The following is a 15,314-nucleotide window of genomic DNA, read 5'->3' on the forward strand; positions in this document are numbered from 1 at the left end:
TTTGTTTGTACTCAGTGAATTCAAGCCAATTAAGTCAGGGTCAAACCACCTGGTAGACAATATTTAAATAACTAAAACATATGAAAACTGCACCATATGTAGTATATTTATTTAACAGATATGCATTTAGCAATTTCATTATGCTCGTGTTTAAGTAAAGCTGATATGGCGATAAACTCAAGTAATGAAGGTTAAGTGCATTAACACACAGTCGTTTAAGGGATAGTTCAGCCAAAAATGAAAATTACCCCATGATTTTCTCACCCTCAAGCCATCCTAGGTTGACTGGGTAAACCCAGCCTGATCTGCCGGCGATTTGATTTCGCCCTGCAACTCAGTCTGGAAACCTGTACATTCATTTCTACTGTTTCTGTTACACTTTTGCGGGAACCAATCACAGACTGGCTTATCCACCTGGTGCGCTATTGGTGGGTTTAACACGATGACGGATAGAGAAGCGATGGGTCGTTGCCCGTTGATCACACCTCTTGTGGTCTGATTGGTTGAAGGACTATCCAATTGCGTACAGATTCATTTCATTTATGCTCGTTGATCACGCCTCTTGTGCCGTAGAAAATACAATGTTCAATCTTAAATTGAGCTTGGTCTGGTGATAGCCAGACAACATCCTAGGTGTATAATGACATGTTATAAAATAAAATATCTAGCTTCTGGCGGACCGCCTTCCGTATTCAACTTTCGAACACAACTGGCGCAACGCATGACGTCGGACGTAAGCGTTTTGAACTGCATGCGCAAGGAGTTACACTTTCTTGGTAAGTTGAATACGGAAGGCCGTCCTATCTTCTTGTTAATTAAAAAAAAAAAGTTAGGCTTAACTAGCCTGATGTTGTCATACTCTATTCTAGTCAGAATATGAGTCTGATACTGCTCCGTTGTGCTGTGATTGTGGGGCGTGTTTCAACCGAACCAGGAAAGACCTCAATTGGATAGACCTACAACCAATCAGAGCAATGGAGCGACGCATAACGTTAGTTGTCAAAATGTCAACAGAACTCAACTGCACACTGTTTTTCCATGTCTGCGGGTTGAAGCGACCACAATTATGTGATATTTAGACTCAGGAACTCAGGCAACACAATGTTTGCCGGTGTTGTAAAAAAGATTTTGAGGATACATGGAGTACTTACCAACACCATCATCATTTCTGAGAGAAATAGTGAAGGTGAATGCATATACGAACAAGTTCTCCGTTTAGGATTAGAACAAATTCAACCCAATCGCTCTTTGGTGACGTGGATGCTTATGTTACTGTTTATCATCTGTCCGTGATCGTATAAAGCCCGCCCTGACAATTTGATTGGTCCGAACAGCTCTGGTTCGAGCATAGTTGCTCCACAACGGATCAAGTCCAAACTCAAATGTTGTGGGCGGGGCTAAGTTCGGCTGGCATCCAGGCTAAGGCTTAACTGCCAGGTTTTGTTAATTAATTTACACTCTATAAAGGTGCCAAACATTCCTCCTGTATGTCCACCGATAATTCTACCAATGTTAAATGCATTAATAAAACACAATTTGTTAAATAGTAAATTTATTTGTTGTTATTTTACCGTGAGATTTTGCCTCACTTCCGACTGTTGCTGTACCCCTTCTAGCCACAACTCTTCTTCTATGTTTTTAGTGCATTTCTGTGGCAGAATTACAGCGCCACATACTGGTCTGGCAAGTATACTACATCGCTTTGAGACGGTTTCAGTGGTTTCATGTGTACGCAGATATTTCTTGAGACGAGGGAAAAAAAGTTTGGATAGGAAAAGCTCTGGCTTTGTGTGGATGTGGCCTGTATTTGTCCGGTCACCATTATGTTAGATGTGTTGTGCTATTGCCTGTCTGGCCGCTTTGAGATTACTTGTAATTAAACTACATTTTGAACTTGATTCATCTGTTTTCGTCTTCTGCCAGCACACACCCCTGACAACCTAGAAGTTGGGTTTAACTGCCTGATTTTGTTAAAGAAAATATGTTCATGGAAATGTGTGTTTTTATATATATATATATATTCAGACACCTTCAACATTTTCTCACATGATCACAGTTCATTTGCTATAGTTTCAAAAATGGTAAATATATGAGAACTAGGAGTTAAACTATCAGAACAAAATACAAGGTATGTGATGGACCACAATCAACCAATCAGCTGTCAGCTGTTAAATTATGTAGATAATAGATAATACCAATTTAGGTCAACTAATGACCAAGCAATGCTTAATTTTGTTCAGTCTGTGGTGTAAAAGGTCGCAATAGCAATTAAAGAAAAAACACTTAAGTAAAATATAGTCAGGTGAAAGTGTCTAAATAATTTTGGACGCAAATTTTTATACATTTTACTGTTAGTCCACTGTATGAAGAATTTTTGGGTATAATATGTCACAGTTTACGGTAACACATTACAATAAGGTTTGAACTAATTAACTAATAATGAACTGTACTTATAAAGCATTTATTTATCTTTGTTAAAGGGTTATTTCCCCCAAAATGAAAATTCTGTCATTAATTACTTACCCTCATGTCGTTCGACACCCGTCAGACCTCCGTTCATCTTCGGAACAGAAATGAAGATATTTTAGTTGAAATCTGATGGCTCTGAAAGGCCTCCATTGACACAATGGCACGGTTCACTCTCAAGACCCTTAAAAGGTACTAAAGACATCGTTACAAAGTCCATCTCACTACAGTGGTTCTAAAATAACTTTATTAATCGCCGACAATAGTTTTTGTGCTCAAAAAAACCCTAAATAACGACTTACATAGTGATGATGATTTCAAAACAAGGCATCATGAAGCTTCGAAGCGCTATGAATCAGCGAGTCGATTCAGCGGTTTGAATCGCCAAGTTTCAGCAGTTTGGCGGTTTGACACGCGATCCGAATCATCATTCGACTCACTGATTCATAACGCTTCGAAGCTTCATGAGCCCGTGTTTTGAAATCGTCATCACTATGTAAGTCGTTATTTAGGGTTTTTTTGCGCACAAAAACTATTGTCGCCGATTCATAAAGTTATTTTAGAACCACTGTAGTGAGATGGACTTTGTAACGACGTCTTTAGTACCTTTTAAGGGTCTTGAGAGTGAACCGTGCCATTGTGTCAATGGAGGCCTTTCAGAGCCATCAGATTTCAACTAAAATATCTTCATTTCTGTTCCGAAGATGAACGGAGGTCTGACGGGTGTCGAACGACATGAGGGTAAGTAATTAATGACAGAATTTTCATTTTTGGGTGAACTAACCCTTTAATGTTAATTTCAACATTTACTAATACATTAACTTCTTGTTAACATTAGTTAATGCACTGTGAACTAACATGAACAAACCACTAACAGCTGTATTTTTATTAACTAACGTTAACAAAGATGAACAAATACATTAACAAATGTATTGCTCATGGTTTGTTAATGTTAGTTAATACATTAACTAATGTTAACTAATGAAATCTTTATTGTAAAGTGTTACCCAGTTTACTTTACTTTGCTATCCTCACTTACATAAATTAACTATAGTGTCCTGCATCCACTAGTAAAAAAAATATATCTAGTGTCTGAATAATTTTTACTTTGACTGTATATATTTTTTAACTGTCACTGTTGGTTCCTCACAGGGTCTCGTCCACGTTTGGAGGATGCTCCCCCCAGGATAGTGGAGGATCCCTCTGATCTGATCGTGTCAAAGGGTGAGCCGGCCACCCTGAACTGCAAGGCGGAGGGTCGGCCCACGCCCACGGTGGAGTGGTATAAAGATGGCGAGCACGTTGAAACTGATAAGGACGACCCCCGTTCCCACCGCATGCTGCTGCCAAGCGGCTCCCTTTTTTTCCTGCGCATCGTTCACGGACGCCGCAGCAAACCAGACGAGGGTGTTTACACTTGCGTTGCCCGCAATTACCTAGGAGAGGCTGTTAGCCGAAATGCCTCGCTGGAAGTAGCCAGTAAGTATTTTCTGAAGAATTCCACCTTGATTTGTGATTCTAGATGGAGCATAGCTGTGCTGAAATAGAAGTAATCTATTCCTCTCAGACATGTCCTGAGGTTTTGTTTGTTGAGTTCTTTGTGGCCAGCTGCTGCTGAGTTTTTGCCTGTTATGACAGTGGGTCCTCCTGCTGTGTGACTGTGCTTTAGGCCTTTGGCTCAGCCGTAATCCAGCTCCCTGGCACCGGAAAGACACCATATCCAGTTTCTCCGCCAGAAGAAACTGGATTAGCAAGTTTATTGATTAGAATGGGAACGCAACGAAGTTTGCTCATTAACAAAACAAACCATCAATTGCCTGGTGCCTGTTTTCCACATGATCTACTTTCCTCTTATACAACCTGTCTTTCAGAGTACACAATTACATTTCTCATGGCTCCCTGTTCTTTTCAGGAGTCTGATTTCTGGCAATTTTGTGTGCCTCTTGGAGATGGAGGTGAGGCTGGTCAATGTCATGGCAATCCCATTTTGATGCTTCTACCGACTTGCCGAAAGAAATGATTAAAGTGTTTCCCCGTTCGAAGCGTAATGAGATCTTAAAATAGACATCTTTAACTGCTGAGGGAGAGTCGAGCCCTTAGAGCCATTACAGACTTTTGCTTACTGTCCCGGAGGACGCTGAGTAGCAGAGCGTGCTGGGTGAAAATGATTTGCAATCATGCACTCTGCGGTAGATCCTATCCTGAAGTCTGCGTACTTACACTCCCAAAAAGCTGTTGGTATTTTTGGCCACCTATATTTAGCACGGAGGGGAATACTAGCGCAGTATTTTAAGATCTAAATCTCATTATATCTATTCACTTTTTTCGGGCACAAGATTTGCTGAATGATGCTACGTGTCCTTTAAATCCAAGTCATAATTACCGCATAGAAAAATATGTCGATCTAAGCAAGACTTACAAGATGATCTATTATATACGATTAAAGCCAGAAAGAGAAAGGAATCATAGCTCTCTAGAGTCTGTATAGGTCTGCACTCAGCACTCCTTTGAGCCTTAAATCAGGCTGGATATTAGCTCGTGCTGCACAATGCTCATGAATTAAGTGTTCGCCCTTGTGGAAGATGAGACTCGGGTCATACACCGGGAGACCCAGCTCACCGCCGGCCGTATCTTCTCCTCAGCAGTGATTAATGTGCTAATTAGAGCTGGACAGTTGCCAGCACGACCGCGGCATGCGGGCAGAGTGGGCGGTTTATGAAGACGGAGGATCCTGAGGGGTACAACAGGTGAAGGCAGGGGTGAGAGTGAGCGATCCTCCGCACATCTTTGAGACCGCGTGCATGTCCTGCAGCTCAGATTATAGCAGCAAGCAGATTGAGGTGGGAAAAAATGATCGTATACTTGGGATCAGCCTGTTTGTGATAAGTGAGGAATGTTTGCCATGACAAGTCTGATGCGGCCGTGCCCATCTGTTAGATATTTCATCTTATGATACTCGTTGGTTTATCAAATGCTCACTTTGTGCTTGTTTTTTGGTGAATTAATCATGTTTTTCAGTATTAGGCATGTGTGATATGATTAACTGTTCTAGTAGAGTTGTGAACATCCTTTCTGATATATTTATTTATTTAATCATTATTTATATTACTTAATAGGCCTATTTTTTATGATTCAATGTTTAGTTAACAATACATCACAGGTTTGGAACAAAATGATGGTGATTAAATGATGACAGAATATTCGTTTTTGAGTGAACTATTGATTTAAATTTCAGATTAAATTTTTTTTTCCAACATTATAGATAAACCAATGTTCAAAGTGGGCCTTTACGCACCAGTACGCAGTACCGGCACTTCTATATTTGAATCTTTAGAAGAGTACCTTAAATTTTCTTATGTACAGCCACTTCTCACATGTTGCCGGTCAGTGTTATCTAAATATTGTCTACCAGGTGGTTTGAAAGTCAGTGTCTGGTTGAATAGTCATGGTGGAAATCTCAAATGTGATGATTTGCATATGCCCGCTGACAGTGGTGGATCCTGTCACAGGTAATATCGGCAGCCGCCTGGGGCGGCAACACGCTGAGGGGCAGCATTGGGGCATCGGCTGCGCATGCAGCTTTCAGAGACAACTTTCTTCTCTTCTTTATAGTTAATATGAGGCAGTTTCTATGGCTTTATTTAATGACAATGTCAAGAGTGCCTTATTGTACCTCAAGAGAGCATGAGAATCTCTCAGCTTGCAGGCAGATTTCCTTCGCTGAGTTCGCTTTTGCAAAAAACTGGACACACACTCTCAAATTTACAGTGTGCTCTCTCTCAGAATTGCGTGTGCACACTCAAACTTTCCTCTGCACTCACGGATATCCCATCTTATTTTTAAGAACGCATATTTTTAACGCCTTGGCCAATTTCAGTTAAAGTGCCCCTATTATAATTTTTCGAATATTCCCTTTCATGCAGTGTGTAATATACAGTAGCTGTTTGTGAACGTAAACATATATTTATGTTTACTTGTATATATTTTCTATCGGGTGTTCAAAATATCTAGTTTTGTGTTTTATATTGTGTAAGTTTCCGGCTAGCCTTACTAAAACACTTCTGCTCATCACTATTACCTAAAACTGTATGTATTAATGCAGAAGGTCTGTCGTTCTTACTTTGAGTAAAGAAAATGGATGGAGAAAGATTTTTTTTACAAACTTTAATGTTACATCAGTCATTCATGCTACTGCTCGGCTAACATACTGTTAATGATACAGTTCCCGCATGTGCACCGCAATAAATTAGAAATATACACATGGGTTTGTTGATGTACACACACTTGTTAATGCTGATAGTGAGGAATTACAGTTGAAACATCTCATAATGTACCTCAAAATGAGTAGCGTATCACTGAGAAACGTCCTGCTCAAGTCGTCCTTGCGATGGAGGTTCGGGTTGAATATCTAGTTCTTCCAATGTTTCGTCATCGGACTCGCGCTCGGATTGATATGGTAAAACTGACGTCATCGTTACAGTCTTTACAGTGTGTGCAATCACTGAAATTTAAGAAGCGGAGCTGAAGTTTAGTTATGAAAATGGCCGTTTAGCTTCTGAAACACGCTGCATGCGGTAAACCAATCACAACAGACTGGGCCGTCTGACCAATCAGAGCAGAGTAGCTCGCGGAAAGGAAGGATTTAGAGAGACTAATTCATCCGACGAATCATTTGGGAATGTGGTGATGTGCAATGTATATTATGAGAAAATAAAAGTGTTTTTTGACCTTTGATGCATGTAAACCTGTTGTAGGAGACATCCAAAACAAAATTAGGTAACTTTAAAATAGCGTAATTGGGGCACTTTAGCTATAGCTAAATAATCTATAGCAGCTAATGAATTAAAAGTCTCGCACATTCAAAAAAACAGGTTCATTCCGCGTTGCAAGATAAGGTGGATATGGACTCTTGCTCTAGAATTGTTCTTTCTACTGGATTTAATGTTGCCAGAAGTTATCAACCAATCAGAATAGACTTCCACGATTGACCGATCACCTATGAAATGGTGAGCTAGCATTTTCAAACTGATTTTAGTAAGCCAGTTCTCTAGTTACTTATTTTATCGTGTAATTATTTTATATAGGTATTTATTGAATTTTATTTAGTGAATTTTTATTTTTTTGTATGCGTTTATAAACTTATCAGGGTGAAGTACTGGCACTTTTTCTTTTCCACTTCAAGCACTGAGAGAAATCATATTTGTACATGGCAGACAAGGTCATATATGACCATGCATGCATGCACAGAGAGTCGAGAAGAAGGTTCTTCAAATTCAGTACATACTCTGACAGTAAGTTTTTTCAAACAAAAGCCATTTACAGCAGTGAGTTTCAAGCAGCACTCACATTTTCTCAAGAATATGTAAAAAGCAACTTTGTTCTTCAAGGTTTAAACAGCCATAGCAAGTATAAATTTCTCTCTGAATGCAACGCTTTTGTTCTAGAGTTTCAAGTTGCTTTGACAAACAAAAGATCTACATTTTGTGAACAGCCAGTCGTGTTCTGGGTGCACCAGTGAGAGAAGGTTAAATCTAGGTCTTACACTAATATTAATCCATCCAGTGCTTGACTGTGGTATATTGGCGGATATAGTATTATCCATGTAACATATGTATGCCAAAGGACCAATGCTTAATCTTCTGACACTTGTCATAAAGACAGAATGACAAATGGCAAGTGCGACCAGTGGTGCTTGTTATTTTTTTTGGCAGAGGTAGATATTTAGCTTTCGGCTTGAATACGAATCCATTCACATATTTTTTCAAAATAGCAGCTTTGTGTTGAAGCTTTTATGGAAGAGAAAAGCTGTATCTATTTCAAAGCATTGAACGTGGCAGTCTGTCTGGGGTAGCAAACTGCCGTGTTCCCTGAGCCTGGATTAAGATAAAGTAGGACAAATGAAAAATAAAACTTGCTTAAAAGGCTCTAGCCCAGCTGTCCCTCTTTCTCCCAGTGTGGGATTATAAAGTAATGATGCTCTGTGGCAGCTTTCCCCTAATACATCTTTCCCCATGCGCTCTTATCTAAACCCTCTGAAGGGCTGTTATGGGGTTTCTTGCATGCACAATGTTATTGAACATAACATACTCACTATTTATCTTGCACATCTTCCATGCTCTTTGTCTATTTCATGTAATATGCATAACATTTTCAGCTGTTGCACTGTGTGATTTTCAGAAGACAGTCTCCGGCTCTGTGACGCCAAGTTCTGTCCAGATATTGATTGTTCAAGAAAGCATGTAGAAGCCGGAAAGCGATGTTAAATGGGATGTTATCTTTCCGAAAGGAAGTAAACAGACAATGTGTGGATTAACCCAGTCACCGTCTCTCTGGGTGGGTCGATTAGCTGAGTCTTGAGACGGGTAGTAACATGGCGTGGGATTAGCCCACCTCTGGGATGGATTTATTTATGTGGCTCTGAAATGAACAATAACAACATTCTGTCTAGTCCACACACACACACACTTCCAGCCATGTGTTGGCCTGCCGTAAACCTTCGCAATAACGTCCACAATCATGCACCGCCATATAATTACATGTTAGTGCCTAACATAATATTGCATGTAATTGTCAGGCTCAAAGTGTAGGAGTGCTTCAGTTAGCCTGAAGCATTTCACAACTCTCCTCCCACTTCCATACACACGCACACACACACACACACACATATACACCGACAGATGGCCACTTGTCAAAACAGACACGGATTCTTCAGGTTAGAATGATTATCCTTTTTAAGATCAATGCCTGAATCACAAACGGGTGAATGTGTTGTGGGTCTCCATAGTGGGGGATGCAAATGAGCGGCCGTGTGTAAGGAAGGAGAAAGAGCGCGTGGTGAGTCAGTGGTGGACTATTAATAATGTACATCCCAACAGGCTTGTCATTTACAATCATTCCATGATCTCTACAGGGGGACGGAGAAGAAAGACTCATGGTCTTTTGAAATGAGCTCGACCTCAGAAAAGTCCTTTCACTCCCATAAGTCAACGCTTGAGTTGTCAAAGTACAAGTTATTACATATAGACAAATTCACTGTTTTTGGGTGCAGTGATGAATATGCTTATATTCACTGCAGGGGCTCTAAGGGCTCGTTCACACAGAACGCATTTTTGCTTTGAAACAATTCTTATCTTATTTTCACTTTTCTTCCGTCCAGTGATAATTTGGAAAGAAAATGAATGCAATGGAAACCTAATGTTACAATGAATGCAACTTTAATTGCGTGGAAAGGGGCAATTAAATGCCGCAAGAATGTGTTTTTTCAATCCATTCCTCACCTTTCCATCGTTTTTAATGTAAATATCATACTATACATGTGTGTTGCACTCGCATCTCGCTTCTATACTTTTGCAGAGTAGTCTATCGTGCATGACACGGCTTTCTAAAACGCGACACCACTCAAGTTAAAATAACTTCTAAAAATGTGTCTCTAGTAGGGTTGGGTACCGAACTCTGTACTTTTAAGGGCACCGACCGAATTACGTTGGTACTACAGAGTACTGATTCACATTAAAATCAATCGGTACAAAATTTTGGTACCTGAGAACGCATCTGGTGATATAGACTAGTGTCTGTGAATATTAAACCGCAAAAAGACCATTTAAATACTAGTCCTGCGTGTCTGTGTGAATAAATGGCGCTGACACACAGTTTAATTTACCTCACACACACACAGAATCTCGCACGTATATTACTGTTGTACAGTAGAATTTAGATACTTCTCTGTGTAATAATAATACTAACACTAATATAACAATAATAAATTATCAAAACTTTATTTTTTAAGTAATAAATCAAAATTTTTCTTCCATGTTTTAATTTTAACTGTATAAAGCTCAGTTGTGCAGCTTTGTTTGACAAAAAAGTTTGTTTAATTTAGTTAAATTTATGTTTTATGGCTTCATTTGATTACCATAATACACAACACAGAATTTGTGGGAAATCTTTTCATAGAAATTGAATAAAAAATAAAAAAAATAATATGGTTGTTTTTATGAATTCAATTAATTAAGTAGCTTAGCCTACAATTTACTGGTAAATATTACAGGATACAAACATCACAGACAATGGCAGACAGAGACCAAGGCAGCTCTGACATAATGTCAATAACACTTCTATAAATGACTTACAGTTTCTTTACAGTTATTGATGTATCCCTAAAGTACCGAAAAAAGTACCGTTGGGTACCGGTACCGAATTTCAGGTTAAAATGTGAACTGTACCCAACCCTAGTCTCTAGACCTGCACTGACCTCTTGTTTGTAACTGCAAAAATGTGTCCTATGTGAATGGCCCCTAACTGACTGAAAGATGAACAGCGCATTCTTATTTCAGTGCTGTTATTTAAGCTGACAGTTTGCCTTGTACATTCAGTTTAACAGCATTAGCAACAAAGAGAGCAAGGTTTCAGCTGAACTATGCATTTGCTTTTTTAAACACTTACATTAGCCTATGTTCTTGCTCCGTCCATGCAATAAATGCACGTTATTAAATGAGCGAGGTTTTTAAGCTAATTTCAACATGGAGCAAAAATCAAATCAAGTAAATAGGAAGACACATATTCACAAAGATTCAACTCCTAGTAATTTACACCTTGATAGCACGCAAACATTTCTGCCCGTTTTCGTGTGTTTGTCAGCCTCTGCTTTTCTGCTAGTGGCCTATAATGCACTTTTTTGGCAACCATTTTTGGTGCCATATAGAATCTTTTTTTTTTTGAGTCTACTTTTAGTTAATAACGGTAAAATACTGCACATTTCTGGTTTTATTTTTGTGATTGTTTGGGGCATTCTACATCCCTTCATCAAACCTTTCAACAGAGAACCCACCTCAGATTGCTTTTAATCAATGCATAAATAGTAAAAACAGATCAACACTATCTGTCCCTAAATTATGATTGGGTGGGCAAGGCAGACATTTGGATGGGCTCAGCCCACCCCTGTCCATGCCTAGAACCGGCCCCACTCGAGACGCGTTTTTTAAAAGTTGAACTGATTTTAACTTGAGCGGCGTGTTTTTAGAATGCCGTGTCATGAGCGAGATGCTGCAAAGGATGTGAGTCCATGTAGTGCGTGTTAACATCGAAAAACAATGGAAAAGTAGCACAGTGGAATGGAAAATTGAGTTCTGGCCCCTAACTCATGAAAATGGGTCAAATGCTTAAATGATTAGGAATGCTCAAAACATAGTGAAGTATATACAGTATTTGCTGGTTTTTGTACTAATGCCCAAAGAGATTATTAAAGTATTATTGATTATTATTATTATTATTATTATTATTATTATTATTATTATTATTATTATTATTAAGAGTATTTATTGATATTATGAATTAGCTTTTATTTTATATTTTCAGTTTGATTTTTAATTTTAGTTTGTTGTTTTTAATGTGCTTTTGTAATTTTTATTATTCTTTTTTAAATATTTATATTTTGTTTTTATTAAAATTTGTATTAGTGATTTAGTTTAGTAATTTTAGTACCTAAACTAAAGAGTTTTAAGTTTTTCATCTAATATTTATATTTATATTTTAATTTCAGCTTCACTTCAATTAACTTTTTTTTTATTCTTAGAAATGTTCTGCAGACTACCAAGCACTCACCTATTTTTAAAACGGCCCTAAATAGCATTTTTGGCCATTGTGGCCGCTGAATGATGTCTTGGAAAGGATCTCGCTGATTTTGAGACACAGCCAATGTATAAGGAAGCAGTTCCTGCTAATTCATGTCGATTTGCTTCCGTACATAATGTAGGCAGCAACCATAATTGGCTTGTGCAGCATATGTAAGGGATTACGATGATTTTGCCATGCATGGTCTGCTCAGTGGAAGGAAGCCAAGCTGAATTAAGAGAATGACAATAATGTTTTGTGCCGTTCACGTGACCCAGCTGTAGCTAATGAGTCTCCCTGCTCATGCCACTGACCTCACAGATGATTAAAAATCACATTGCTTTCCCCTCTTCGTGCTTCGTAATTGTGTAAAAGTGTAGAGGATGAGAGGGGGAATGAATGGCTTCCTGAACACACCGCCAAGAGGGACAAACCCTGTCAGAGCCAAGCGTGTATCATTCTTACCCATAACTAGGCATGTGGTATGGCCGAGGGCACTTACGAGCTTTGTGTGCGGGCTGGCCGGCTCTAGGTAAACGGTGACACTATTTTACCCTCTCTTTTCTTAACCAGCACTCATGAATAACACATGGCTTCGTCTCCTGAAAAATGCAACATGCTGTGGGCTGTTTTGGAACAGCTTGTCCTTGTCCTTGCTTGTGCATATGCCTCCTGCGAGTTAAATTCTGTTCAGGAGGTGACGGGCCACCACAGTGGACTGCAGGGGACAGAGAATGTATGCACACTGCCAATTTGCAAGCTCATGCATGCATATATGTATTACACCACTGTTGTTTTGTTTCTGTTCTGTTCACCCTCAGCGTCAGCTGTCATTATCAGAGTGGCCATCGGATCTGCACTGATTGGAGGGTGTCCCATTATATGGGTTTGCGGAATGGGGCAGATGCCTGTATTGGGTGTGCCGTTAGCCACTTTTCTGCAACATCTGTGCTCTTTCTCTCGTAAAACATGCTTTTATATGCAAGGGATGACTTGCCTTGTGCTCTGTTTGTACACTGTCAGAGTGGCCCAAGGGAATGAGTGGACTCTCATTTAACAGTGACAGACAACCATGATGGAGTCAGCAGCTCTTACGGGCCAACAAGGGAAAAGGACAACTGAATCATTTAATAGCGAATTAGTTTAAAAACACAGCTTTAGGGGATTCAATTATTTATTTGTTTGTTTGGTAATAGCATTTTTAAATGTCAAATATGTTGTGGAATTGGCTTTTGGTTTCCGGCACATTAGGGGTTTTCAAACCCTGGGTCGCAACCTTAAATGAGTCGCCAGGATGATTTAAGGAAAATGGGTTTTCATAAAATCAGTCTATAGGCATATAAATACGCGAAATATATTTGACTTAAATAATGAACAGATTAACAAAAAGGAAAAAAAAAAACTGACACAGTTGCTGCTGTAACGTACTGCTTCGAGACAGAGGTTGAGAATCCAAATGCAGCTTTATTTGTAAGGGGTAATCCACAATTGTAGTCAAAAACAGGCAACAGGTCATACACAGGCAAGCAGTCCAAACAGGCAAACAAGGCAGGAGAGACAGGCAAACGGGTAATCCACGGAACAGGCAAGAAATCCAAAACCAGAGACATGAAACCAGGGAAATGCTCAGAAATGCAGTAGAAACACTAAACAAGACTTCGCAGTTGATGATAGAGTGAACATGGTTTATATAGGCTGGGGTAATGGGGTAATGAGGTGATGAGACACAGGTGCAAACAATGAATGATGATGAGTCCGGGCACAGGATTATGGGTAATGTAGTTTGTAATGAAGTGACAAGTCCGGGGTGGAGTGCCCTCAGGTCGTAATCAGGGGCACTCTCACTGGTGATTGTGACATAGCCCCCCTCAAAGGAGCGGCTTCCAGACGCTCCTAAAATTGTCAAGGAGGGAGGTGGAGCGGAGGCGGACCCGGGGGCGGGATGGAGGGCCAGGCCCGTGTAACGGAAGAGGGCCTGGAGACTCAGGCACCGCAAAACGCCAGGAAGGAGCAGACTGGACTGATGACCAGGGTGACGCAGGCAGCCAGGGCGGAGCAGACGACCACCACAGCAGCCCAGACGAGGTTGAAGACCCCCACGGCGGAGCAGACGACCACCACAGCAGTGCAGACGAGGTTGAAGACCCCCACGGCGGAGCAGACGACCACCACAGCAGCGCAGACGAGGTTGAAGACCCCCATGGCGGAGCAGACGACCACCATAGCAGAGCAGACGAGGTTGAAGACCCCCATGGCGGAGCAGACGACCACCATAGCAGAGCAGACCGTCTTGGAGACCCCCACGGCGGAGCAGACAACCACCGCAGTGCAGACGAGGTTGAAAACCCCCACGGCGGAGCAGATGACCCCCACAGCAGCGGAGACAGGTTTGAAGACCCCCCCAGTGGAGCAGACGACCACCACAGCAGTGTAGACGGTCTTGGAAAACCCCACGGTGGAGCAGACTGAGCAGGTGGCACGGTCGGAGTCCTCCCTGTATTCGTGACTGGAGGCGGAGTCCTCTCTGGACTCGTGACTGGAGGCGGAGTCCTCTCTGGACTCGTGACTGGAGGCGGAGTCCTCTCTGGACTCGTGACTGGAGGCGGAGTCCTCTCTGGACTCGTGACTGGAGGCGGAGTCCTCTCTGGACTCGTGACTGGAGGCGGAGTCCTCTCTGGACTCGTGACTGGAGGCGGAGTCCTCTCTGGACTCGTGACTGGAGGCGGAGTCCTCTCTGGACTCGTGACTGGAGGCGGAGTCCTCTCTGGACTCGTGACTGGAGGCGGAGTCCTCTCTGGACTCGTGACTGGAGGAGGAGTCCTCTCTGGACTCGTGACTGGAGGCGGAGTCCTCTCTGGACTCGTGACTGGAGGTGGAGTGGGCGGAGCCCTCTCTGGACGTTGGTCAGTGGCCGGAGCCCTCTCTGGACGTTGGTCAGTGGCCGGAGCCCTCTCTGGACGTTGGTCAGTGGCCGGAGCCCTCTCTGGACGTTGGTCAGTGGCCGGAGCCCTCTCTGGACGTTGGTCAGTGGCCGGAGCCCTCTCTGGACGTTGGTCAGTGGCCGGAGCCAACTCTGGACGTTGGTCAGTGGCCGGAGCCGCCATCTCTGGACGTTGGTCAGTGGCCGGAGCAGCCATCTCTGGACGTTGGTCAGTGGCCGGAGCCGCCATCTCTGGACGTTGGTCAGTGGCCGGAGCAGCCATCTCTGGACGTTGGTCAGTGGCCGGAGCCGCCATCTC

General features: G+C 41.6%; 2 protein-coding genes across 2 annotated transcripts in view; both read left to right on the forward strand.

Annotated features, from left to right (window-relative positions):
- lim2.3 (lens intrinsic membrane protein 2.3) overlaps positions 1 to 15,314 on the forward strand; it is a gene marked incomplete at both ends in the record, with an annotated part of 305,404 nt that overhangs the window by 183,309 nt on the left and 106,781 nt on the right. The gene's annotated exons all lie outside the window — the stretch shown is intronic.
- Positions 1 to 15,314, forward strand: part of LOC307129850 (roundabout homolog 2) — a 112,371-nt gene that overhangs the window by 8,623 nt on the left and 88,434 nt on the right. Inside the window, exon 2 of the mRNA XM_079822629.1 lies at positions 3,619 to 3,945. Within this exon, the coding sequence (XP_079678755.1) occupies positions 3,619 to 3,945 (327 nt within the window). The remainder of the gene's footprint in view (positions 1 to 3,618; positions 3,946 to 15,314) is intronic.

This window comes from Gobio gobio (assembly GCF_949357685.1).
Source record: "Gobio gobio genome assembly, chromosome: 8".
NCBI lineage: Eukaryota > Metazoa > Chordata > Actinopteri > Cypriniformes > Gobionidae > Gobio > Gobio gobio.